The sequence below is a fragment of the Geotrypetes seraphini genome, chromosome 1 (genome assembly GCF_902459505.1).
Source record: "Geotrypetes seraphini chromosome 1, aGeoSer1.1, whole genome shotgun sequence".
NCBI lineage: Eukaryota > Metazoa > Chordata > Amphibia > Gymnophiona > Dermophiidae > Geotrypetes > Geotrypetes seraphini.
The window spans coordinates 152,375,719-152,400,125 of NC_047084.1; the positions used below are offsets into that span (position 1 = coordinate 152,375,719).

Here is a 24,407-nt window from a genome sequence, read left to right on the forward strand (position 1 = left end):
TGCCACTTGGTCCTCAGTTCACACATTCACTTCTCACTACTGTCTGGATGCCTTCTCCAGACGGGATGGGCACTTCGGCCAATCTGTGTTACAAAATTTGTTTTCCTAATGGCCAACCATCCCTCCTCCCTCTCTGTTAGCTTGAAGGTCACCCATGCGTTAAGAATATGCTGCCTGCTTGTCCTGGGATAAAGCACAGTTACTTACCGTAACAGGTGTTATCCAGGGACAGCAGGCAGATATTCTTACGACCCACCCTCCTCCCCGGGTTGGCGTCTTAGCTGGCTTATCTTAACTGGGGACCACGCTCTCCTCCGTCGAGCGGGAAGGCACCCGCGCATGCGCAGTGGGGCCAACTAGAACTTTCTAGTTAAAAGTGTCCGTACCGGGGCTCCGTCGGTGACGTCACCCATGCATTAAGAATATCTGCCTGCTGTCCCTGGATAACACCTGTTACGGTAAGTAACTGTGCTTTTTCAGCTACAGTGGCAAAATAATGTCAAGCCTTTCCTCAGGTTTACAGAGGTTGGTGTTTCACTGCAGACAGTATCTTCCTATCTACCAAAGGTGGTGTCAGCCTTTCATATCAGTCGAGAAGTTTGTTTGCCCACTTTTCATCCTACGGGTTCAGCTAAAGAGGACAGGATTTTGCAGAGTCTTGATGTGTTTAGTCTCACTTCACTACCTGGAAAGGGCCACCTATCTCTCACAGCACGTTCAACAAGGAGTGTTGTGCCTCTTGGGTGGAGTCCAGGGCTGTTCCACCCAATGAGATCTGTAGAGCAGCTACTTGGTCTACTCTCCATACCTTTACGAGGCTCTACAGAGCGGATGTGGTGGCTCGAGAGGATGCTGCATTTGGGTCCTTGGGGCTGCAAGCAAGCTCATCTGTCCCTCCCTAGATGCCTGGTACTGCTTTGGTACATCAGCTTCAGTACAGAATCCTGTGTTTTTGCACCTTCTAAGTTATAATCCAAGTTTTCTCACATAGAAGGTTACATCTATTAAATATATTAAGTGCAAGTTGAGATTAAGAATCGGATTGTATTTCCTTTATAAATGTACATTAAAAGGGCTCCAGACATCAAGGATTTTCTAAGTCTTAATGAAACTGAGCTAGTCAATATAACAGTGAATGAATACCACCATAGTTTTTCATTAGGTTCCTGCTTTTGTATGTCTGTGTAGGAACCACCTGATTGGCAAGAAATTTTGACTTATTTCAGAGGTTCTGAGTTACAAAATTACTTCACCAAAATTCTGGAAGATGATCTGAAGGCCATCATCAAGCCCCAGTATGTGGACCAGATACCGAAGGCTGCAAAGGTTGGTGCAGTAATTGCATAAGTTTGAGGGACACTTGGAGGCAGAGCAAATGCTGCCTTTTTCTTTTATAAAATAATTTGCATAACTCGTATGCAGTAGTCTGAGTAGCATTTCAGAATAGTCTGGCCAGATCCCTGTGTGCTTGAAAGCCTATTGGGTTTGTCTTCTACTGCTTGTAGGATTATTAAACTCTGGTCTTAAGAGGGTCTTTTTTCAGGTCATTTGCAATAAATATTTATGAGTAAAAGTGTGCATAAATTTCAATAGTAATTCCTTAGCATAGCAGCAGATGAATCCAGAGACAAGTGGGATAGCTCACGTCGACCAGCAGGTGGAGATAGAGAAACTGATTAACAGTTGGTCTTATAGACTGGTATTCCTCTTGTCCATTCAGTTTTGCTCTATCTCCCAGCAGGGGTTGGAGCTATCACTCTAGCTCCTGGATTCTGGCTGTGCCGGGTGAATTTGTGTACAGTTATATTCTTCTGTTGAGACTAGCTCTCTTCAGAAAGACAGGGGTGCCTGGCTGAGCGGTGCCGGCTTTGGGAGCTACACCTGGGCCCTCCCAGGTCCCTTCTCCACCCTCCCCTCCGGTAGATTGAGGGGTTTACTTGGGCTCTGCAGTTTCTTCTTTCCAGTATAAAAAAAAAAAAAAGAGCCTGCCTATGCTGTGCTGTGCCTTTTTGGTCAGCTTTCAGTTACAATTGCCAGCCATAACTTTGCTTCCTGTGGTGCTGTTTGGGAGTTTGTGGTGAGTAAGATTTCTGGTTTCTGTAGTTTTATTGCATTTTGTTCGGTTCCCCCCCGCGTCCCGTCCGTCCGGTCCGCAGAACGAGTGCCGGTTTTTTTGGAGGGCTGCGTCAGCGGTTTTGGCGGGCTTTCTCCGTTTAAAAAAAAAAAAAAGGGAGATAAATGGCGGCAGAGGCTGTAAAGCGGTGTTCGCGCTGTGGGAAGCGCAGAACACTGTCGGGACTGTGCTCTGCCGGTTATACAGATGCACCGGCAGAGGATTCTTTCTTGCAGGCGTGTGACTTGGCCATTTCCCGCGTTGGTGAGGCGCGATCGACTTCCCCTTCCCTCGCGGTCGAGTCGGCCATGCTACAGTGCACTTCGGCGGCTGAGGGGAATTCGGCGGCTGTAGTGGCGTCGGGAACGCTGGGAGGAGCCGCGGTTCCGCTCTACTGCTCAGAACAGGCAGGGTCGGCGGGATTCGGGCTGGGCTCGTTTTCACCGGAATTTGTTATGCTGATGCACCGGGCTTTTGTTTTGCAGAGCTCTCAGCCTGCTCAGCCGGTGCCTTTGAATTTTCCGTTGCTGCCTGCTCCATCTACTTCCACTACTATTTTTACTAGTAATAATGCTGGTGCGGCTGCGGTTAATACTGTTTCTCCGGTGAAGTCGCAGGTAGCGAAGAAGCGCAGACTCGCGGCCGCGGACGAAGGGGATCCTATTCCAGTCTCCCCTTTATCTCTTCCTGAGTCACTGGAGGAAGGTGAGGTGTTAGACTTGGAAGCGGTGATCCCCCGTGTAGGGAAGTGGATGATCCTTCCGCTCTCCGTCTTTTTCATAGGGAAGAACTTTCTTCTTTAATTTCAAAGGCGTTGCAGGGATTAAACATCTCGCAGGAGGATGCTAAAATTTCTGGGTCCGCGAACCCCCTTATGGCAGGGACACGAAAGCCGCCTAGGTCCTTTCCGGTGCATGAAGCCATGCAGGAGCTTATCGCGGCGCAATGGGACACGCCGGAGGCCAGTCTAAGGGTGGCAAAAGCCATGCGGCTCTTGTATCCTGTTGCCCTGAACAAACTTGAGAAATTTAAGTTACCCAGGGTTGACGCGCTGGTGGCCGCGGTTACCAAAAAGACTACCTTGCCGGTTGAAGGGGGAGTTGCGCTGAAGGATGCCCAGGATAGGAAGATTGAATCTTCACTGAAAATGTCCTTTGAAGTGGCTGCGGTCACTTTACAGGCCGCGATTTGTAGTTCGTATGCGGCGCGGGCGTGTCTGCAATGGTCTCAGTTGATGGCTGATAATTTGATGGAGTCCGGGGGTTCTGTCCCATCGGAACTGGCTGATTTGGAGTCGGGACTGGCGTATTTGGCAGATGCCTTATATGATATTATTTGCGCTTCTGCAAAGCAGATGTCTCTTTCGGTTGTTTCTCGCAGATCTTTATGGCTCCGTAATTGGGCGGCGGATGCGGCGTCCAAGCTTCGGCTCGTGAAACTCCCTTTTAAAGGGCGTTTGCTGTTTGGGGAAGATTTAGATAGATTGGTGAAGGATTTTGGTGATACCAAAACCCAACGATTGCCGGAAGATAGGCCTAGGCCCCCGTTGAAGTCCTCAGTTTCCAGACCGCGTTTCAGGGATGTTAAGAGATATAGGACAGGTAAACCATTCTTCCGGTCCGCGTATGGTTCCTTCACTTCTTCGAGACCTAGGTTTCCGCAGAAAAGTTCCTTTCGTACAGCGAAACCTCCTTCAGCTCAGCCAGCCCGTGCCCCAGCAAGTCGCACTCCACAATGACGGGGTCTTGACTCCCTCCGCCATTCCCTTAGGGGGCGGCTGTCGGCCTTTTTGGCAGAGTGGGCCAAAATCACGTCGGATCAGTGGGTGTTAGACATTATTCAAGAAGGTTACAAGTTAGAGTTCGCCTCTCCCGTCGCCGATTCTTTCTTGGTGTCCCCGTGCAATGGGGCGGCCAAGGGAGACTCGGTCCAACGGACTCTTCAGGTGCTTCTGGATCTTGGGGCGGTGGTGCCGGTGCCACCGGAAGAGGTGGGCCTCGGCAGGTATTCCATATACTTCATTGTGCCCAAAAAAGGGGGGTCGTTCAGACCGGTGCTGGATCTCAAAAGAGTCAACAAATTTCTCAGTGTTCGTCATTTCCGTATGGAGACAGTTCGCTCAGTTATTGCGGCAGTAAGGCCGGGGGAGTTCCTCACGTCCCTCGATCTCAAGGAGGCGTACCTCCATATTCCGATATGGCCTCCGCATCAGTGGTTTTTGCGGTTTGCGATCCTAGGCCAGCATTATCAATTTCGGGTGATGCCCTTTGGTCTGGCAACGGCTCCCCGCACCTTTTCAAAGGTGATGGTGGTATTGGCAGCATTTCTGCGCAAAGAGGGAATTCGGGTACACCCTTACTTGGACGACTGGTTGATCCGCGCCTCTTCCAGGCAGGAGAGTTTGTCGGTGACTCAGAGAGTGATATCTCTCCTTCAGTCTTTGGGGTGGATCATCAACTTTCCCAAGAGCTCTCTGTCCCCGTCCCAGTCATTGGTGCATCTGGGAGTGAGGTTCAACACTTGTCTGGGGAAGGTGTTTCTGCCCCGAGACCGGGGAGAGAAGTTGCAGTCTCAGGTTCGTCTACTTCTCGGGTCGCCCAGACCTTGGGTTTGGGATTATGTACAGGTTCTGGGCTCGATGGTGGCGGCTCTGGAGGTGGTTCCCTGGGCTCGGTTCCACATGAGGCCATTACAGAAGTCTCTACTTTCCCGGTGGTCCCCGGCATCTCAGGACTACGATCGGCGTCTCCAGTGGAGTCCTCGGGCGGCTCACAGCATGCAGTGGTGGCTCAACGAGTTCAATCTATTCCGGGGCATGCCGCTAGCGACGCCGGAATGGGTCGTGATTACGACGGATGCCAGTCTTCTGGGCTGGGGAGCTCAGTGCCTGCAAGCATCGGTGCAGGGGGTTTGGTCCTCGGAGGAGGCCCAGTGGTCGATCAATATGCTGTAGTTGAGAGCTATCAGGCTTGCGCTTCTGGCGTTTCAGTCCATGATTCAGGACCGTCCGACCAGGGTCTTTTCGGACAGCGTCACGGCGGTGGCGTATATCAATCGTCAGGGAGGTACCTGGAGTCCTCAGTTAGCCGAAGAGGCAATGGTGCTGTTTCGATGGGCGGAGGTGCATGTTCCTCTTCTCTCGGCGGCACACATTGCGGGTCACGAAAACGTTCAGGCGGATTTCCTCAGCAGAAATCTTCTCGATCCAGGCGAATGGGAGCTGTCCGCTCGGGCGTTCGATCTGCTGGTCCTACGGTGGGGGCTTCCAGAAATAGATCTCATGGCCTCGTCCCGCAATGCAAAGCTGCCTCGGTTCTTCAGCAGACGCAAGGAGCAGGACTCGGAGGGGGTGGACGCGTTAGCTCTCCCGTGGCCTCCGAATTCCCTTCTGTATGTATTTCCTCCTTGGCCGATGATAGGTCGAGTGTTACAACGCATCTCTCTCTTTCAGGGGAGGGTGATCCTGGTGGCTCCGGATTGGCTGTGTCAGCCGTGGTACGCAGATCTGATTCAACTATCCGCAGGCGATCGGCTAAGGTTTCAGGTGACTCCGGACTTACTGACTCAGGGTCCAATCTCCATGGAAAATCCGTCCCACTTTGGTCTTACGGCCTGGCTATTGAACGGTCGCGGCTGAGAAGTAGGGGCTATTCAGAGCAGGTTATTGCCACTCTTCTTCAAGCTAAGAAGATTTCTACGTCTGCCTCCAATGCTAGAGTCTGGAGAGTTTTTGAGTCATGGTGTGGGAGGCAGGGTATTTCGCCCTTCCGGGCGTCTCTGTCGGCTATTCTTTCTTTTCTGCAGGAGGGCGTAGCTAAAGGGTTGGCCTATAATTCTCTGAAGGTTCAGGTGGCGGCCATTGCTTGTTACAGGGGCCGGGTTTCTCGTTTGGCGCTCGCATCACAGCCCGACGTGGTCCAATTCCTCAAGGGGGTTCACCATATCCGGCCTCCTGTAAAGCGAACCTGTCCCGCGTGGAGTCTTAAACTTGTCCTTGGGAGGTTGCGGGCGGCGCCTTTTGAGCCTTTGTCTACGGCTACGCTGAAAGATGTCACGTTGAAAACGGTGTTTTTGGTGGCTATGGCTTCTGCAAGACGGGTGTCGGAATTGCAGGCGCTATCTTGCAGGGATCCATTTTTGCGTATTTCGGATGCTGGGGTGTCTGTTCGGACGGTGCCGTCCTTCCTGCCTAAGGTGGTTTCTTCCTTTCATGTGAACCAGTATTTATTCCTCCCGACCTTTTGGTGGGAGGATTGGGGGAGCGATACTCGTCGTTGCGTCTCCTGGATGTGCGCCGGATGGTTCTACATTATTTGGGGGTGGCTAACGACTTTCGTCGGTCGGATCACCTGTTCGTGTTGTTCGCGGGCAAAAACAAGGGTATGGCCGCGTCTAAAGCTTCCATTGCTCGTTGGGTCAAAGAGACGATTGCTTCGGCTTATTTGTTAACGAGGAAGCAGGTACCAGAGCAACTTCGTGCTCATTCGACTCGAGCATTGGCTACGTCTTGGGCGGAGTCCGGAGGTCTTTCCTTGGAGGAAATTTGCCGGGTGGCTACTTGGTCGTCTGGAAATACCTTTTTGAAGCATTACCGATTGGATGTGGCTGCCCGTGCGGAGGCTAGTTTTGGCGCTTCAGTGGTTGCGGAGGCGGCATTAGCTTCCCACCCGGTTTGAGTTTTGCTTTGCTACATCCCACTTGTCTCTGGATTCATCTGCTGCTATGCTAAGGAAGGTAAAATTATGTTCTTACCTGTTAATTTTCTTTCCTTTAGAAGCAGCAGATGAATCCAGAGCCCCACCCCTTCTGTGGACTATCTGTCTCTGTGTTATGTGGCATTTTTTCAGTTGGGTTATTGTTGGTAGTTGTATTCTTGAATTTATGGTTTGAACATTCGCTACTGGAAAGAAGTTTTTTGGATGCTCATTCTCCTGTCTCTGGATGCTTGGGCAAGGAGCATAACTGAATGGACAAGAGGAATACCAGTCTATAAGACCAACTGTTAATCAGTTTCTCTATCTCCACCTGCTGGTCGATGTGAGCTATCCCACTTGTCTCTGGATTCATCTGCTGCTTCTAAAGGAAAGAAAATTAACAGGTATGAACATAATTTTACCTTGTTATCTTTAACCCAGGGCTGTGGAGTTGGTTGGAAGCAATTTTGGGTGGATTACTAACTCCTGACTCCAGCTTCACAATAAACTTATAATATATGGTAAATTTATCGTTTTATATTTGTACAGTAAAACCTTGGATTGCAAGTGACTTGGTTTGCAAGTGTTTTGCAAGACAAGAAAAACATTTTATTAAATTTTAACTTGATATACAAGCAATGTCTTGCAATACAAGTGCATACAGTATACACGTGTCGCATCATCACAACTGAGCCGATGGTTCTTCTCTCTCTGACATTCGGGAGTGTAGTGACCAGTGTTCCCTCTAAGCGGGCGGGTGTTGTGAGCAAACTTTTTTCACCGTGAGCCAAAAATATCGGGCGCCAGCAAGTTATGAGCCAACTCGCCCGATTCTCCTCTCGCCGCCCTGCCATCTGCCGTACGCCTCTTCCGATTGTGCGCTGTGACGAGAAACGTGTGCGCTGCGATGTAATATTTTGTGCGCCAGCGCAGCTTAGCGGGAACACTGGTTCAAATGGTTTTATTTATTTCCCCAAATTTATTTTTGTTATACGCATTGAAAATATTTGATATTGCGTTTAAATCAAAATCTCAATAAACTTGAAACGAGTGCCCGTGAGATTGTGGGAGGGTTAAATACTCAAAACTTAGAAGTTTTTGCTACGCCAGCTTTCTGGTATCTTTACATACAGTGGCGTACCTAGCATATGTAACATCCGGGGCCCATCATTTTTTGGCACCCCCCCCATCTGTAAGAAAAACATGATTTTTAGTAACAAACCACACGTCACACATGAGTACCTAGGAAAAGGCAGCATCTTACATATTGCAGTGAGCAGTACATCAATACACCCATTGTAAAACTAAACAAGCCAGACCAGCACAGATCAATCCTACACCGTCAATCCTAACAGAAAACACACAGAACACAGAAAACACCTTCGCCTAGTAAGGAATATGTAATCACAAACTAACCCCTCCCTCTTTTACAAAACTGTAGTGTGGATTTTAGCTACGGAGGTAACAGCTCTGATGCTCATAAAATTCTGAGCATCAGAGCTGCTACCACCAAGGCTGGTGCTAAAAACGCTTCACAGTTTTGTAAAAGGGGGGATAAAATAAAAATACATAGACAAAGGTTAAATTGAACCAGCAAGAAGCTGGACTCTGCATACAATGCTTCACAGAAACAGTGACACATGTCTCCTAAAGCAATAAATAAATAGAAATTTTTTTCTACCTTTGTCTTCTGTGGTTTCTCCTTTCCTCATCTTCTTGTAACTCTCTTCCTTCCATCCACTGTCTGCCGTCTCTCTTCCCCTATATGGCATCTTCTCTCCTTCTATGCCCCTTCCAGAAACTGTATGCCTCCCCCTTCCATCTCTCCTTTCACCCCATTGGTCTGGCATCTCTCTCCTCGCCTTCCCTCTCCCACACCTCTCCTCATAGTCTGGTATCTCCCCTTCCCTGATTCTCTGGCATCTCTCTCCTTTCCTTTTCTTCCATCTTTCGCTCCCCCTCCATGCTCTCACATCTCCCCCTTCCTTTTCCCTTAGACTGGCATACCTTCCTCCTACGCTCCAAGCCCTGGCATCTCCTTTAATTCCCTCCCTCATCTTCCTTCTCCCTCCAGCTGGGTACCGCAACACTCTTCCCTGCAGCTCTGCACTTCCCCACAATTGCCATGCTTCGGTTCCTCTTCTTCCTTCCTTCCTCCCCCCCTCCCCCCCCCCCCGCGGGACCCTGCGGCACCATCAACTCTTACTCCCTCTAATGTCGGCCCTGCAGCTCCAGACTTCCTCGCACCTTCTCCCCTCCCCCTTTGGATCGCTATTATTTTAAATGTTATAGCCGCGGAGCTGTATCCATCAGTGGAGATGTCTAACCTCAGCCTGCCCCGGAACTCTTACTGCAACAGTGACTTCCTGTTCCTGCCTAGACGGGCGGCTGCTGCAGTAAGAGTTCCGGGGCAGGCCGAGGTTAGACATCTCCACTGATGGATACAGCTCCGCGGCTATAACATTTAAAATAATAGCGATCCAAAGGGGGAGGGGAGAAGGTGCGAGGAAGTCTGGAGCTGCAGGGCCGACATTAGAGGGAGTAAGAGTTGATGGTGCCGCAGGGTCCCGCGGGGGGGGGGGGGAGGAAGGAAGGAAGAAGAGGAACCGAAGCATGGCAATTGTGGGGAAGTGCAGAGCTGCAGGAGCTGTTATAGCCGCGGAGCTGTATCCATCAGTGGAGATGTCTAACCTCGGCCTGCCCCGGAACTCTTACTGCAGCAGCCGCCCGTCTAGGCAGGAACAGGAAGTCACTGTTGCAGTAAGAGTTCCGGGGCAGGCCGAGGTTAGACATCTCCACTGATGGATACAGCTCCGCGGCTATAACATTTAAAATAATAGCGATCCAAAGGGGGAGGGGAGAAGGTGCGAGGAAGTCTGGAGCTGCAGGGCCGACATTAGAGGGAGTAAGAGTTGATGGTGCCGCAGGGTCCCGCGGGGGGGGAGGAAGGAAGGAAGAAGAGGAACCGAAGCATGGCAATTGTGGGGAAGTGCAATCCCCCCAATGCGTCCCCTTACCTTACCTCCCCTTACCTTTGCGACGCGTGTGTGCGCTGTGAAGAGAAACTTGTGCGCTGCGATGTATTATTTTGTGCGCGAGCGCAGGCCAGCGCAGCTTAGCGGGAACACTGGTAGTGACTGTTCTAAATGAGCGAGGTCTTGCAATACAAGTACGTATAGTATTTTGGATTAAAGTTTTTGGGTTGTGGAACGAATCGTCTGAGTTTCCATTATTTCCTAGGGGGAAATTCACTTTGATATACGAGTGCTTTGGATTACAAGCATACTTCTGGAACGAATTAAGCTCGCAAACCAAGGTTTTACTGTATATATCTTTGTCTTGGATCTAGGAATACATTTTATATTGACCAGTACTTTAGATCCAGAACAAAACATTTAAAGCTAGGAATTGTAAGTTTACTTTAAATTCTTACCTGTTGGCAGCTTCTGAGAAAGGTGTCATTGCTACGTATAATGCTATGTTGTGTTATATTGTTTTATATTATGTTCCGCCTTTACCTATTCAGTGTGAAGACAGATTACAAAATCAAGAAACCGAGCCAGCCAACTCTGTAAATGTCTACTGTATATCCTGAAATAGAAAAGATTTTAATAATTTCCTGAATCTAAAGTAATGATCACATGAACATAAACTTTTAGGGCTCCTTTTACTAAGGTGCAATAACGGTTTTAGCGCGCGCTAGACGCTAACACCAGCATTGAGCTGGCGTTAGTTGTAGCTGTGTAGCGCGGGTTTAGCATGCGCGGCAATTCTGCACGCGCTAAAAACGCTATCGCAGTTTAGTAAAAGGAGCCCTTAATGAAAGATGATTCCATCAATTTTCAAGTTGACTAGACAAGGATAATTGTGTAGTAAATTTCAGATTCTTGAACATTGGAAATTTCAAATTGGAAAAAAATTCTAATAGAATATTTAGGGCTCCTTTTACGAAGCCGCAGTAGCAGCTTTAACGCGCGCGACTTATAATCATGCGCTAACCCCCGCACTAGCCGAAAAACTACCTCCTGCTCAAGAGGAGGCGGTAGCGGCTAGTGCAGCCGGCAGTTTAGCGCGCGCTGTTAAACTTCGTAAAAAGAGCCCTTCGTAGTTCCTTGTGGTAGTATTTATTTTTATTTATTCAATTTTCTATACCATTCTCCCAGGGGAGCTCAGAACGGTTTACATGTATTTATTCAGGTACTCAAGCAGGTTTTCCCTCTCTGTCCCGGCGGACTCACAATCTATCTAAATGTACCTGGGGCAATGGGGGGATTAAGTGACTTGCCCAGGGTCACAAGGAGCAGCGTGGGTTTGAACCCATAACCTCAGGGTGCTGAGGCTGTAGCTTTAACCACTGCGCCATACTCTCCCTGTCAAATCAGATAACTTGGAGCATTATCACTTAAGATTTTGAAAACTGCAATTCCTAGTTTACTTTATTCTGGTTATGACAGGTAGCCAGTGTAGTTTCTTAATAGTAAGATCGTAAGTGTTCTGATTTCCAGAGGCCAAATATCAGCCTAACTGATGAATTTTGAAGTAATTGTAAGTGATTAATAAGATATTTGAAACAAATAGCCAGTGCAAGGTTACAGTAATCCAATTTCAACAAAAGCAAAGACTGCACCAGAGTCCAAAATAGTTTGGTATCAAAATACTTTCTTATGGGCCTAAGTTTTCACATTGTCAAGAAAGATTGTTTGACTATAGATTGTATTTGCTGGTGCATAGAAAGGGAATTACTAATCCAGGAGGATTAATCATAATTTTGCTTTAAATTCACAAGGCACTGCTTTTGACATGAAATTTGTTTTGTCCTAGGGAACTGTAGGGACCATCTTAGATAGAAAGGATGAAACTAAGACTCAGACTATTGTCTGTCAGCAGCTAGGTAAGTGAGACTTGAATCTAATAAAGTGCTTTAGCAACAGTTAATGCTATTCTTCCATTTTGTTCTTATTACCATTACTACTAATTTTATATTACAGATTGTTCTTATGTTACTTCATTTTCCTAAGTAGTGCTGCTGATAGATTTGTGTCGATCTCCTTGGTAAGCAAATATTACTGTAATGTCTATATCATCTTCACAAAGCCCACGAACATGCAGACTGACGCCAACAACACTTGTCAATTGTTTCATCGCCAGTATGAAGAACAAGGGAGACAGAGGACAAAACTGTGGAGAAACACAATGTCCTTGATTTTCCTTTATTTCTTCAAGATATCTTCGAACAATGGTAAAATTAGTCCACACTAAACATATGAAAAACTACCTTTACTTCCAGTGGCCACCCCAGCAAAAGACAAGATGTGATGGCAATAAAGATATCAATGAAAACAACCCTTCCTAACAATTCAACAGGAAATGAGACAAAACTAAAAACAATACCAAAAATGAGATTTTTACAGAATAATATCTGGAAAGCAATGATCACAAACACTCGCAGTCTATGCAACAAAAATCAGGATCTGGAAGCCCTGATGTTAGAGGCAGACTTGGATATTGTTGCTATCACATAGACATGGTTCAGTGATTCCCATGGATGGGACACAAATATACTGGGCTATAATCTTTTTAGGAAGGACAGAGATGGTCAAAAAGGCGGAGACGTAGCTCTCTATGTAAAGACCAATATCCAAGTGACTGGAATGCAGGGGGCCTGGGGAAAGGAAGTAGCAGTATGGATCGCTTTGGAAAGAGAAGATGGAACATCTATCTACGTGGGTGTTGTCTACAGACCTCTAACTCCATCGCAGCAATTTGATAAAGATCTGGTTACAGATATCAAAAAGTTGGGCAAGAAAGGACTGTGCTGGGTGATTTCAGCCTGCCGGATGCAGACTGGAAAGTTCGTCTGCAAAATCGGAAAGAAGTAGAGAGATCATGGATGCCTTTCAAGGGGCTCTACTCAGGCCAATGGTGACAGAACCCAAGAGGAAAAAAGTGATACTGAATCTGGTGCTTACAAATTAAGTGTCTCTAATGTCCGAATGGGGACCCACCTCGGAAGTAGCGATCATCATATGGTTTGGTTTGATATAAGTAGCCAAAGTGGAGGGCAGCCACACAAAACTCTAAAGCTCTGGATTTCAGATGTGCAGACTTTAGTAGCATAGGGCAGTACCTGAAGAAAGAGCTGATTGGATGGGAGGACATAAGTGAAATGGAGGTCCAAGTTGAAAGGAAATAAAAAGGGCTAATGATCTTTATGTGAGGAAAATAAATAAAAATAAGAGATAAAGGAAACCGATATGGTTCTCCAAATTAGTGGAGGAAAAAATGAAGGCAAAGTTGGCATTCATGAAATATAAAACAAAACTCAAGAAGAAGAGTACAGAAAGGAATATAAAATGAAACTGAAAGAAGCTGAGAGAGAGATGTTTGGGGAAAGCGCAAGCAGAAGAGCAAATGGCTAGAAATATAAAAAAGGGAGAATTTTTTTCAGGTATATTAGTGAAAGGAGGAAGACAAAAAATGGAATTACTAGACTGAAAGAAGGTATGAACCACTATGTGGAGAGTGATGAGAAAAAAGCAAATGCACTAAATAAATACTTCTGTGCTCATGGAAGAAGATCCTGGAGAAGAACCACGATTGGCTAGCAAAGTTACACCTGAGAATGGGAAGAAAGTGTTTACAACTACCAACTCCAGACTCCATCCTTTCTGCCTTGCTGTGCTGTATGCTTGGAACAAGTTGACCGAATCCCTACAGCGGATTCGTTCTCTGGCAGTGTTCAAAGCCCGGTACACTAACTAAAACACACACAGACAATGGTGCGTCAACAATCGCGCACAGGGCTTATGCGTATCGGATTAAAACAATTACAGTAAGCACTCCGAGGGAAGGTGTGGGAGGGGGAACCCTCCCATTAAACTTAGAAGTGTTCACACTTACTTGGGGGGGGGTGGAGAGCGTGAAACCCCCCATTACAGAGGAAACAGCCATTTTGCACAATACCTCACAAACTACCTAGAAGACCACAAGCTACTTCACCCCTCACAATCTGGGTTCAGAACCAACCACAGCATGGAGACACAACTAGGAACTCTCCTAGACACAGCCCGACAGCACCTAAGCAAAGGCAGAAGGATGTTGATAATTCAACTTGATCTCTCCACAGCATTTGACCTGGTAGACCATACCATACTACTACAAATACTAGAAGCCATAGGGATCTCAGGCAGGGTACACACCTGGTTCCAAGGATTCCTTAAATCAAGATCATACAGAGTAAAGACAAACAATCTTAAATCAGACTCCTGGTCTAACTCCTGTGGCGTTCCCCAAGAGTCACCACTATCTCCAACGCTCTTCAACCTCTTTATAGCCTCCCTTGGGTCCAGTCTAGATAATCTAGACATAACACCATTCAGCTACGCAGATGACATCACCATTCTCCTCCCCCTCGACCCACCAGCTCCCACCTCAATAGAAAAACTGAAAAAAATAATAGAAGCAGTGGAAAAATGGATGATAGACCACAAATTAAAGCTGAACTCGGATAAAAAAAAATTTCTATTGCTTGAAAAGGACAAAACCCCATCCATAACAGAATTAGAAATAAACGCTACCAAATACCCAATATAGTCCGCCCTAAAACTCCTCGGAGTGATGATAGATAGATGCTGCATCATGCAAGTTCAAATCAACAAAACCATCCAGAAAGCCTTTATAGTCATGTGCAACCTGCAAAAAATAAGAAAGTTCTTGACAATGAGCAGTATAGCCTCATAGTCCAATCCCTAGTCCTAGGACCTTTGGACTATTGCAACATCCTCTCTACCTGCCGTGCCCCGCAAACATGATAAAACAATTACAGACAGTACAAAACACAGCCCTCAGATTGATCTATTCACTAAGCAAATATGACCACATCACCACCGCATACCTTGACTCACACTGGCTACCTATACAAGCGCGAATACTATTCAAATCCTACTGTTTATTATTCAAAGTAATGAATGGCACTTCCCCCTTGTATCTAATCAATCGCCTAAAGTGGAACAAATCAACCAGACAAAGGAGAACTCAGACCCCATTTACCCACCCCCCAATCAAAGGTACACAGCACAAGAAGATGTATGACAACCTACTAGCAGCGCAAGCAGCGAAACTTGATCACCCCATCTCCAACATGCTGACAGCAACGACCGACTTCAAATCATTTTGAAAAGAAATCAAAATCCTGTTCAAAAAATTTATCAAGAAATCATAACACATCTCCATGACCATCCCCACTCTTGTAAATTTCCCATCAAAGTCTCAACCATGTTATCAGCACCCTAATTTGTAATTTTCCTGGAAATGTCCAGTTATCTTCTTTTGTAATCCGCCTAGAACTGCAAGGTACTGGTACTGGTGGAATGTAATGTAATCGACAGTTTCCTCTGTAATGGGGGGTTACCCCCCTTCCCCCCCCCACACACACACATACACACACACACCCAACGGGAATGGGAACACTTCTAAGTTTAGTGGGAGGTTTCCCACACACACCCCCTCAGAGTGCTTACACTAACTTTTAATCCGGTGCGCATAAGTCCGCGTGTTTGTCCTGTGCGGTTATGACGGGTCACCTCAAGGCCCAAAAGCCTACCTCTTTGAGAGTGCTTTCGACTCCTAACTCCTCTCATCTTGGGATATGCATCCGCATCCCTAAATGTCATTCCGATCAAAATGTCAAAATGTACAGCTGTCCGTACACCTTTCAGCACTATTTAAGTGATGAGTAGTAGTAGTGCAAACAACTTGAAAAATTGAAGGTGAACAAAGCTCCTAATTCATGCTCTCTAGTTTTACCATTTTCCTTTGGAATACATTGTGCATTAGATCGTTTCCCATTAGGTCAGGGGTGTCCAATGTCGGTCCTCGAGGGCCGCAGTCCAGTCGGGTTTTCAGGATTTCCCCAATGAATCTGCATGAGATCTATTTGCATGCACTGCTTTCAATGCATATTCATTGGGGAAATCCTGAAAACCCGACTGGACTGCGGCCCTCGAGGACCGACATTGGACACCCCTGCATTAGGTAAATAGCTAACTACAGTGTACTACTTACCAGCTACAGTTTATTTCAGATAATTCATGCTGGTGCAGTACTGTTTACCAGTGGCATTATAAATGAACCATATGTTTTGAATTGGCAGCTGAGCTTTGAATCAGTATCCTTTGCCCATAATTAAAAGTGTGCTTTGTACTATCTGGTATGCATAAGGCAGGCCATGAAATGAGAATGTTCTTTATTGCAGATTTAACCCATCTGAAAGAGCGGAATGTGGAAGACCTCTCTGGAGGGGAACTGCAGCGATTTGCCTGTGCTGTTGTATGCATTCAGAAAGCAGATATGTATGTATAGCCGCCACTCCTTTTTGAGTTCCTTTTTTTTTTTTTTTTTTTACTAAATGGAACATGTTTCAAATACAAACAGAACTAGAGACATGAAGGTGAATTGGAACAACCAAAATCTTACATTCTGTTACAAAGATATAAGGCTCCTTTTACAAAGCCACGTAGCGGCTGACGGTTTAGCGTGCACTATTACGCGCGTTAAACCGCTAGCGCGGCTTCGTAAAAGGAGCCCATAGGATTCTGTACTTAAGCTGTTGTCATTTTAGTTGTGAACTTTGCAGAAGGGAGTTACTTGTATCTTTAAACTCCTCCCTTTCATCAGTGGAGAATCCCTCTTCAGTTTTTCCTTATGCAAGCTAACAGAGAATGTGTGTTCTGCTCTGCTTCCTTTTAATATTTTTGCATATTTTTGTCTGTTGGTTCTTTTTCCTGACTTCAGTACCCGGAGGTCCCCTTTTGGGCTTACTTCACCGGGGAAAGGATGTAGACCTGCAAGGGTAGACTGGTGCTTGCAGGCCAATCTGTTGAAGTACCTGTAGAGCCAGCCTATTTTGTGATCCATTTAAAGCTTGGGGTCTCTACCTCTGGGAGCTTGCTTGCCTGCTGATTTATCAGAGACTTGAGCACAGGCTGTGAAGCCCCCATGTAACCCTTTGGGTATCAGGGAGCTGACTGCGAATTCTCTTCACACACCCCACCCCCAAAGCACTGCATGGATTTTGGGGTCCAGAGTCCTTTGTCAGTCATCCTGACCAGCAGCCAGAAGATTTTCAGTGATGGATTTGTTTCCAGCAGTTTCTGAGCAGAAATCCTTTCCCTGCAGGTTGGCTGCTGCAAACTGACAGACAGGCACCAGAGAAGCCTTTATTTCTTATGGGAAAAATTGGAGGGGCGGGGTCAGAAAATGCTGGATCCGAGGGTTTCTGGAATTAGGTTCCCTGCCCCCCAAAAACCCCGCATTTTTTGCATTTCAGGAAAGCTGACAAGGACCATTTTTGGCATGATTTTACTGGTGGCAGCGGCTCTCTTGGATTTTTATCTGTCTTTTTTTCAAAATCTTCCTTCTGCCTCAAACCCCCTCGTTTTGCCCCTCATTTGTAATGGATTCCCCAGGTCAATATGCCTGTTTAATTCCTTTTTTGTGCTGCTCTTTCAGCAGAAGAACGGCCGTGTTCCACATGCTGCTGGGCATGGGAGGAAGGGGTGGGTGGTTCAGGCTCATCCTCCTTGGTATCCTCCAGGGCAGGAGAACCCCAAAAAGCCTGGCCAATAGGAATGCGATCCTGTTCAGAAGAGTAAGTCACAAGGGTGCGAAACGTGTGTTGAGGTGGGAGAGGTCCAGTAACTCCTGTCAGATTCTGCAGGAGCCCTTGGGGCCACCTGTTCAAGGTTTTTTTCAGACTTTTGTGGAAAGCTCATTTGACGGGCCTGGGCAACGCTGCACTACCTGCAAGCATGCCAGCACTGGAACAGGGAGCTCTTTTCTAAGAAGGCTTCCCCACCTCAGAACAAGCAGGCTCCAAGTGTCGGTGAGGTCCATGCCTTTATTATCTCAGGGCTTGGCTGCGTGCTTGGATGATTTAGGGTCCCTGTCCAGGACTGGAGGTCAGACAGGCCATTGCTGATCTCGATCAGAGTAACGGTCCCTCGGTACGTCATCTTTTCAAGTGCACATCTGCTTCACATGTTTTTTTCGGACACACTATGTGAGTTGAAGTTGGACCCTTAGCAGCCCCCCTCCTCCCAGGTGTGGCACGAACACTGACTGCCCTTTTGCTGGCACTTCCAGACATCACCTCAAGTCACTGATCAATGGTAATCCCCAATAGGCTCCCTAAAGAAGCCTACTGCAAAAGCTATGTCCGGACTTTACCTTATGGCTCAGGAATTCAACGACTGTTTTCTGATCCAAAGATGGATTCCATCATAGCTCAAGTGACCAAGCATACCTCCCTTCTCAGGTTGAGGAACAGTCCTCCTGCTCCGTAGGACTCTGCCTCAACCTGGTGTAACAGGCACATACCACAAAGGAGGTCATCGTTGCCTCTTTGATTCACAAAGCTAGCTCTTAAGAACATAAGAACATAAGCAGTGCCTCCGCCGGGTCAGACCATAGGTCCATCCCGCCCAGCAGTCCGCTCCCGCGGCGGCCCGAACAGGTCACGGCCTGTCTGAGTCACCAGAAGGGGCCCCCTTGCCACCTTGGTTTCCCATTGAGTCCTATCTTCCCATCGAAGTCCTAACCCTCCGGTCTTGCACATCCACGACCTGGTTGGATTTCTATATTTATTTCCTGGTTAGCTTTCTATACCTGTGTTACATCCCAGAACCTCTCTCAGTATCCCACGATCCCCCTATCCCTCAGGAATCCGTCCAATCCCTGTTTGAACCCTTGTACCGTACTCTGCCTTATCACTTCCTCCGGTAGCGCATTCCAAGTGTCCACGACCCTTTGGGTGAAAAAAAACTTCCTTGCATTTGTTCTGAACCTATCTCCCTTCAGTTTCTCCGAATGCCCCCTCGTGCCTGTTGACCCCTTCAGCCTGAAGAATCTGTCCCTATCCACCCTCTCTATGCCCCTCATGATCTTGAAGGTCTCTATCATATCTCCCCTGAGCCTCCTCTTTTCCAGAGAGAAGAGCCCCAGCCTATCCAACCTCTCGGCGTATGGGCAGTGTTCCAGCCCTCTTACCAGTTTCGTTGCTCTCCTTTGGACTCTCTCAAGTACCGCCATGTCCTTCTTGAGGTACGGCGACCAATATTGAACGCAGTATTCCAGATGCGGACGCACCATCGCTCGATACAATGGCATGATGACTTCCCGCGTCCTGGTTGTTATGCCCCTCTTTATGATGCCCAGCATCCTGTTGGCTTTTTTCGAGGCTGCTGCGCACTGTGCAGATGGCTTCCTTCAGCATCACCCCTCCCCAGCAGTGACTTTCTTTGTGGTGCATGGCTGTCACACCAGGTTGAGGCGCAGTCCTAAGGAGTAGGAGGATGTCTTATGATTGCCCTTTAATGGTCAGATAACAGAACTCGACGTTCTGCCGGGGGAGGCAGAGGCTCTTCGTTCCTCTCTGAGATCCTAGAGACCTCTCAAGGATCCAGACATAGATTTGGCAACTACAGACACCAACAATTCTTGGAGTCACACAAAGGCATAGCCAACAGAAATCCACAATGATACTAGGTTGACTTCCACTCATCCTCACATGAGTGGAAGACTTCCGGCTTTCAAGAGGGAATGGGAACAGATCTCCTAAGACCTCTGGTACTGGACATTTATTTGAGAGGGTCTCAGGAGTGCATTTTCTTGCTCTCCTCCAACTCTGTTCCTCACCTCCCTCTGCGGATGGTCAGAAATGGAGGCCAGGGTCCAAGCGACTGTATAATGTCTCTTGGATATTCATGCTATAGAACCAGTTCCCAAAGAGGAATTCTGTTCCAGCTGATACTCCATATACTTTAGTGCACCTTCAAGACAAGAAGGTGAGCATGAAGCAGATGGTGAATCTTCTTCAGGGCCTCGGTTGATTAGTCAACTTCCAGAATAGTCAGCTACATCCAATTCAGTTCTTGGAGAATACGTTATTTGAGTGTCCCTGTCCTCTTTCCCAAGCCACGCAAACAGAAACTCAGGAAGCAGCGGAGAGAACATGAACTCGCAGGCCTTGAGCATGCGCAGATGCTCAAGGCCCAGCAAGAAGAGGAGGCAGATCTTAAGGCACCGGCACCAACCCATAGGACATGCCGGTGCCCAGGCCCAGAAGACGGTAAGAAGCGGCGGGGGGTGCCCAATCGGGGGGGAGGGTGCCGGATCGCCGGGGGGGAGGGTGCCGGATCGCGAGGGGGGGGCGCTCGTAATTTGAGCCACGCTCGGTTTCCGAGGTGCCGATTTTGTGAATGTTTTGCTCGTCTTGCAAAACACTCGCAAACCGAGGTACCACTGTATTATTAAAAAGTGCTCAGACCACCAACCACTGTGCTCAAAACCGTCAAAGAAAGCAACAAAGCAAAGTAGAGAATAATAGCTTGAGACAGAAGTTACAATGTTACACAAGGTGTTTAAGAGACTAGTGAAAAATTAAAGTAACATTGTTACCAAGGTGATTACAGGGACTGTGAAAGTGCTGTGATGGTCCCAATGACAACTTGTGCTTGATTTTAAAAGTTTGAGCACAGTGGTTGGTGGTCTGAGCACATTTTAATACACATATTTTGTATAATTAATGATTAGGAAGCTTTGTGAAAATAATGAGAGCTCTATGTGAATAGTCAAGAAGGCACCATAAGAACATAAGAATTGCCACTACTGGGTCAGACCAGTGGTCCATCGTGCCCAGCAGTCCGCTCATGCGGCGGCCCTCTGGTCAAAGACCAGCGCCCTAACTGAGACTTGCCCTACCTGCGTACGTTCTGGTTCAGCAGGAACTTGTCCCCAACTTTGTCTTGAATCCCTGGAGGGTGTTTTCTCCTATGACAGACTCCGGAAGAGCGTTCCAATTTTCTACCACTCTCTGGGTGAAGAAGAACTTTTTTATCTTCGTACGGAATCTATCCCCTTTCAATTTTAGAGAGTGCCCTCTCATTCCTACCTTGGAGAGGGTGAACAACCTGTCCTTATCTACTAAGTCTATTCCCTTCAGTACCTTGAACATTTTGACCATGTCCTCTCTCAATCTCCTCTGTTCGAGGGAGAAGAGGCCTAGTTTCTCTAGTCTTTCGCTGTACGGCAACTCCTCCAGCCCCTTAACCATCTTAGCCGCTCTTCTCTGGACCCTTTCAAGTAGTACCATGTCCTTCTTCATGTACGGTGACCAGTGCAGGATACAGTACTCCAGGTAAGGGCGCACCGTGGTCCGGTGCAGCGGCATGATAACCTTCTCCTATCTGTTTGTGATCCCCATCTTTATCATTCCTAGCATTCTGTTCGCCCTATTCGCCGCCGCCGCACATTGCGTGGACGACTTCATCGACTTGTCAATCAGAACTCCCAAGTCTCTTTCCTGGGAGGTTTCTCCAAGTACCGCCCCGGACATCCTGTATTCGTGCATGGAGGCACAGATGTTTTTCAGATGGGCAGGAACTTGCTTACTGAATCTCTCTGCGACCCACGTGGTAGGAATGGGGAATATCCAGGCCAACTTTCTCTGCTGGCTGACTCTGGATCCAGGGGAGTGGTCCCTGTCCCAAAGAGTATTCATCCTCTGTGCAGCGCTAAGAAAGAACACAGATGGAGCTCATGGCCGCAACCATGAACGCAAAGGCGACTCGCTTCTATGGTCAAAGAAGTACAGGAGAGGATGCTCTGGTTCAGCGCTAGACCACAGAGCATCTCCTCTACATTTTCTCACTGTGGGCCAGATCGTCTGGAGTTTTGCAAGCCACCAGGGTCTGGTAATAGCAATCAGTTTGGCCTCATCAGGCTTAGTGCACAGATCTAGTGCGGCTACAAAGAGGCAGGTGTCTCAAGCTGCCAGTTCATTTGGAGCTCCTCAGTCCCCAAGTAAAATCCAGAGCGTTTCAGTCTTACGGCATGGTTCTTGAGCATACAGCCCTAGCACGTAAGGGTTACTCGGAGATAGTTGTTCTAATTATTGTTAGAGCAAAGAAGCCTCTGATGTTTGTAGCTTACGCTAAGATCTGGAAGGCTTTCCAGTTATGGTGCGCTAAGGAACAGGTAGAGCCTTGCGAAGTACCAGTTTCTGTAGTTTTGACATTCTTGCGAGTCGGACTGGTGGGGGGAAAAAGCAAAAGCCTAGTGGTGGCGTCTTTCAAAATCCAGGTGGCAGGCCTCTCATGCTTTTGGCCTCGAGGTGGTAGGCGGTTGCTGGTGTCTCATCCAGACATCACTGTTTGTTTTTGCAAGGGGTGCTCAGATTTCGTTCTCGGTTGCGCCATCCTTTCCCATCTTTGAACCTTTATACTGTTTTGAAGGACTTTTTCTCAGTCCTTGTCCGAATCTCTGCAAGATGTTTCTCTTCTGGACCTTATGGTCAGGACAGTATTTCTGATGGCCATAGTCTATGTGAAATTCTAGGTGCTCTCTCCTGCAGAGAGTTTTTTCTCTGGTTTACAGAGGTTGGTGTTTCACTGTGGACAGTACCTTCCTTTCTTCTGAAAGTGAGCTCAGCTTTTCACTTCAACCAAGAGATTAGTTTGCCCACTTTTCATCCTACAGGACAGAATTCTGCATAGGCTGGAGGTGCAAAGAGTTTTACTTCACTACCTAGAAAACCCTAATGATTCATGTGTATCTGACTATTCTTTTATGTTGACCAGTCAGTCAAAATGAGGCAGACCAGCTTTCATGGATTCACTGGGCTATTTTTGCTTCCTCCATTACCTGCGTCAAACAGCACTTACTCAAAGCACATTCAACCAGAACTGTGTCCACCTCCTGAGTGGAATCCCGATTTGTTCTGCCTGATAAAATCTATAGAACAGCTACTTGGTCTACTTTCCATACCTTTTACAGGGTTCTACAGAGTTGATGTGGTAGCTCGAGAGGATGCCGCATTTGGGTCTTTGGTTGCTGTGGGCAGGCACATCTATTCCTCCCTCCCTAGATGTCTGGCACTGCTTTGGTATGTCAGCTTCAGTACAGAATCCTATGTCTTTGCAACAGAATGGAAGATTAGGTTCTTACTTTGATAATTTTCTTTCTGTTATAAGACATAGGATTCTATATGGCCTGTTCTGTGCAGATTTACAGTTCACCTGATTACTGCCTCGGATTTTCCTGAGGTCCATCATCTTCCGCTGTCAGTTGGATGAGCATGTAAAAAAAAAAAAAAAAAAAGATTACAGAGCAAGAGTTTATTAAAAGCAACACTGTGTTTATTGAACCTTGAGGTTTCTTATGCGATAGGGCTAGTTGCACACAGCAGGTTGATTCCTGGATACTCCTAAGTTGCGTGTTCCTGTTGATTGTTCTTTTTTCATGTGTTACAGAGCAGAACAGAAATGTATGTTTAGTTCTGGGGAAGACCCTGGGCCCCTCCTTCTCTTCTGTTTCAGTGGAGTTCGATTGCTTTTGTACTAACTAAAGAGGAAGCTATTCTCTACTGGTGAAAGGGAGGACCTTGAAAGATATGAGTGACACACTTCTACAAAGTTTGTCACTAAAGGAAGACAACAGCTTCAGTACAGAATCCTATGTCTTAGAAAGATGATTATCAAGGTAAGAACATAAGAACATAAGAACATAAGAACTGCCTTCTCCGGATCAGACCTTCGGTCCATCAAGTCCGGCGATCCGCACACGCGGAGGCCCTGCCAGGTGTACACCTGGCGTAATTTATAGTCCATCAAATCCTTATATGCCTCTCTTAAGGAGATATGCATCTAGTTTGCTCTTGAAGCCTAGGATGGTCGATTCTGTCATAATCTCCTCTGGGAGGGCATTCCAGGTGTCAACCACTCTCTGAGTAAAGCAGAACTTCCTGACATTAGTCCTGAACCTGTCCCCCCTCAGCTTCATTACATGTCCTCTAGTCCGTGTCAAATTGGACAATGTAAATAATCTTCTCTGCTCTATTTTGTCGATTCCTTTCAGTATTTTGAAGGTCTCGATCATATCCCCACGCAGTCTCCTTTTCTCAAGGGAGAACAATCCTAGTGTTATAAGTCTGTCCTCGTATTCCAGTTTCTCCATACCCTTCACCAGTTTTGTTGCTCGTCTCTGCACCCTCTCCAGCAGCTTTATATCCTTCTTTAGGTAGGGGGACCAATGTTGGACACAGTATTCCAAGTGTGGTCTGACCATTGCCCTATAAAGCGGCATTATAACTTTCTCTGATCTACTCGAGATTCCTTTCTTTATCATGCCCAACATTCTATTTGCCTTCTTTGCCGCTGCCGCGCATTGTGCCGACGGCTTCAGGGTCCTATCTATCAGTACACCCAGGTCCTTTTCTTGTTCACTCTTCCCCAGAGTTGCACCTGACATTGTATACTCGTATTCCTTATTTTTATTGCCTAAATGCATTACCTTGCATTTCTCCACATTGAACTTCATCTGCCATTTCTCCGCCCATGTTTCTAACCGACACAAGTCGCTCTGGAGTTTCTCTCTATCCTCCTGCGATCTGATTGCCCGGCATAGTTTTGTATCGTCTGCAAACTTGATGATCTCACTGGATGTTCCTTCCTCCAGGTCATTGATATAAATATTAAAAAGGATCGGCCCAAGTACCGAGCCCTGGGGTACACCACTAGTCACTTTCTCCCAGTCGGAGAACTTCC

At 47.1% G+C, this 24,407-nt stretch overlaps 1 protein-coding gene across 2 annotated transcripts in view; it reads left to right on the forward strand.

Moving 5' to 3' along the window:
- Positions 1 to 24,407, forward strand: part of ABCE1 (ATP binding cassette subfamily E member 1) — a 150,500-nt gene that overhangs the window by 77,887 nt on the left and 48,206 nt on the right. For both annotated transcript variants that reach the window (XM_033940013.1, XM_033940014.1), the window contains exons 7-9: positions 1,189 to 1,326; positions 11,629 to 11,698; positions 16,061 to 16,157. In XM_033940013.1, the coding sequence (XP_033795904.1) occupies positions 1,189 to 1,326; positions 11,629 to 11,698; positions 16,061 to 16,157 (305 nt within the window). The remainder of the gene's footprint in view (positions 1 to 1,188; positions 1,327 to 11,628; positions 11,699 to 16,060; positions 16,158 to 24,407) is intronic.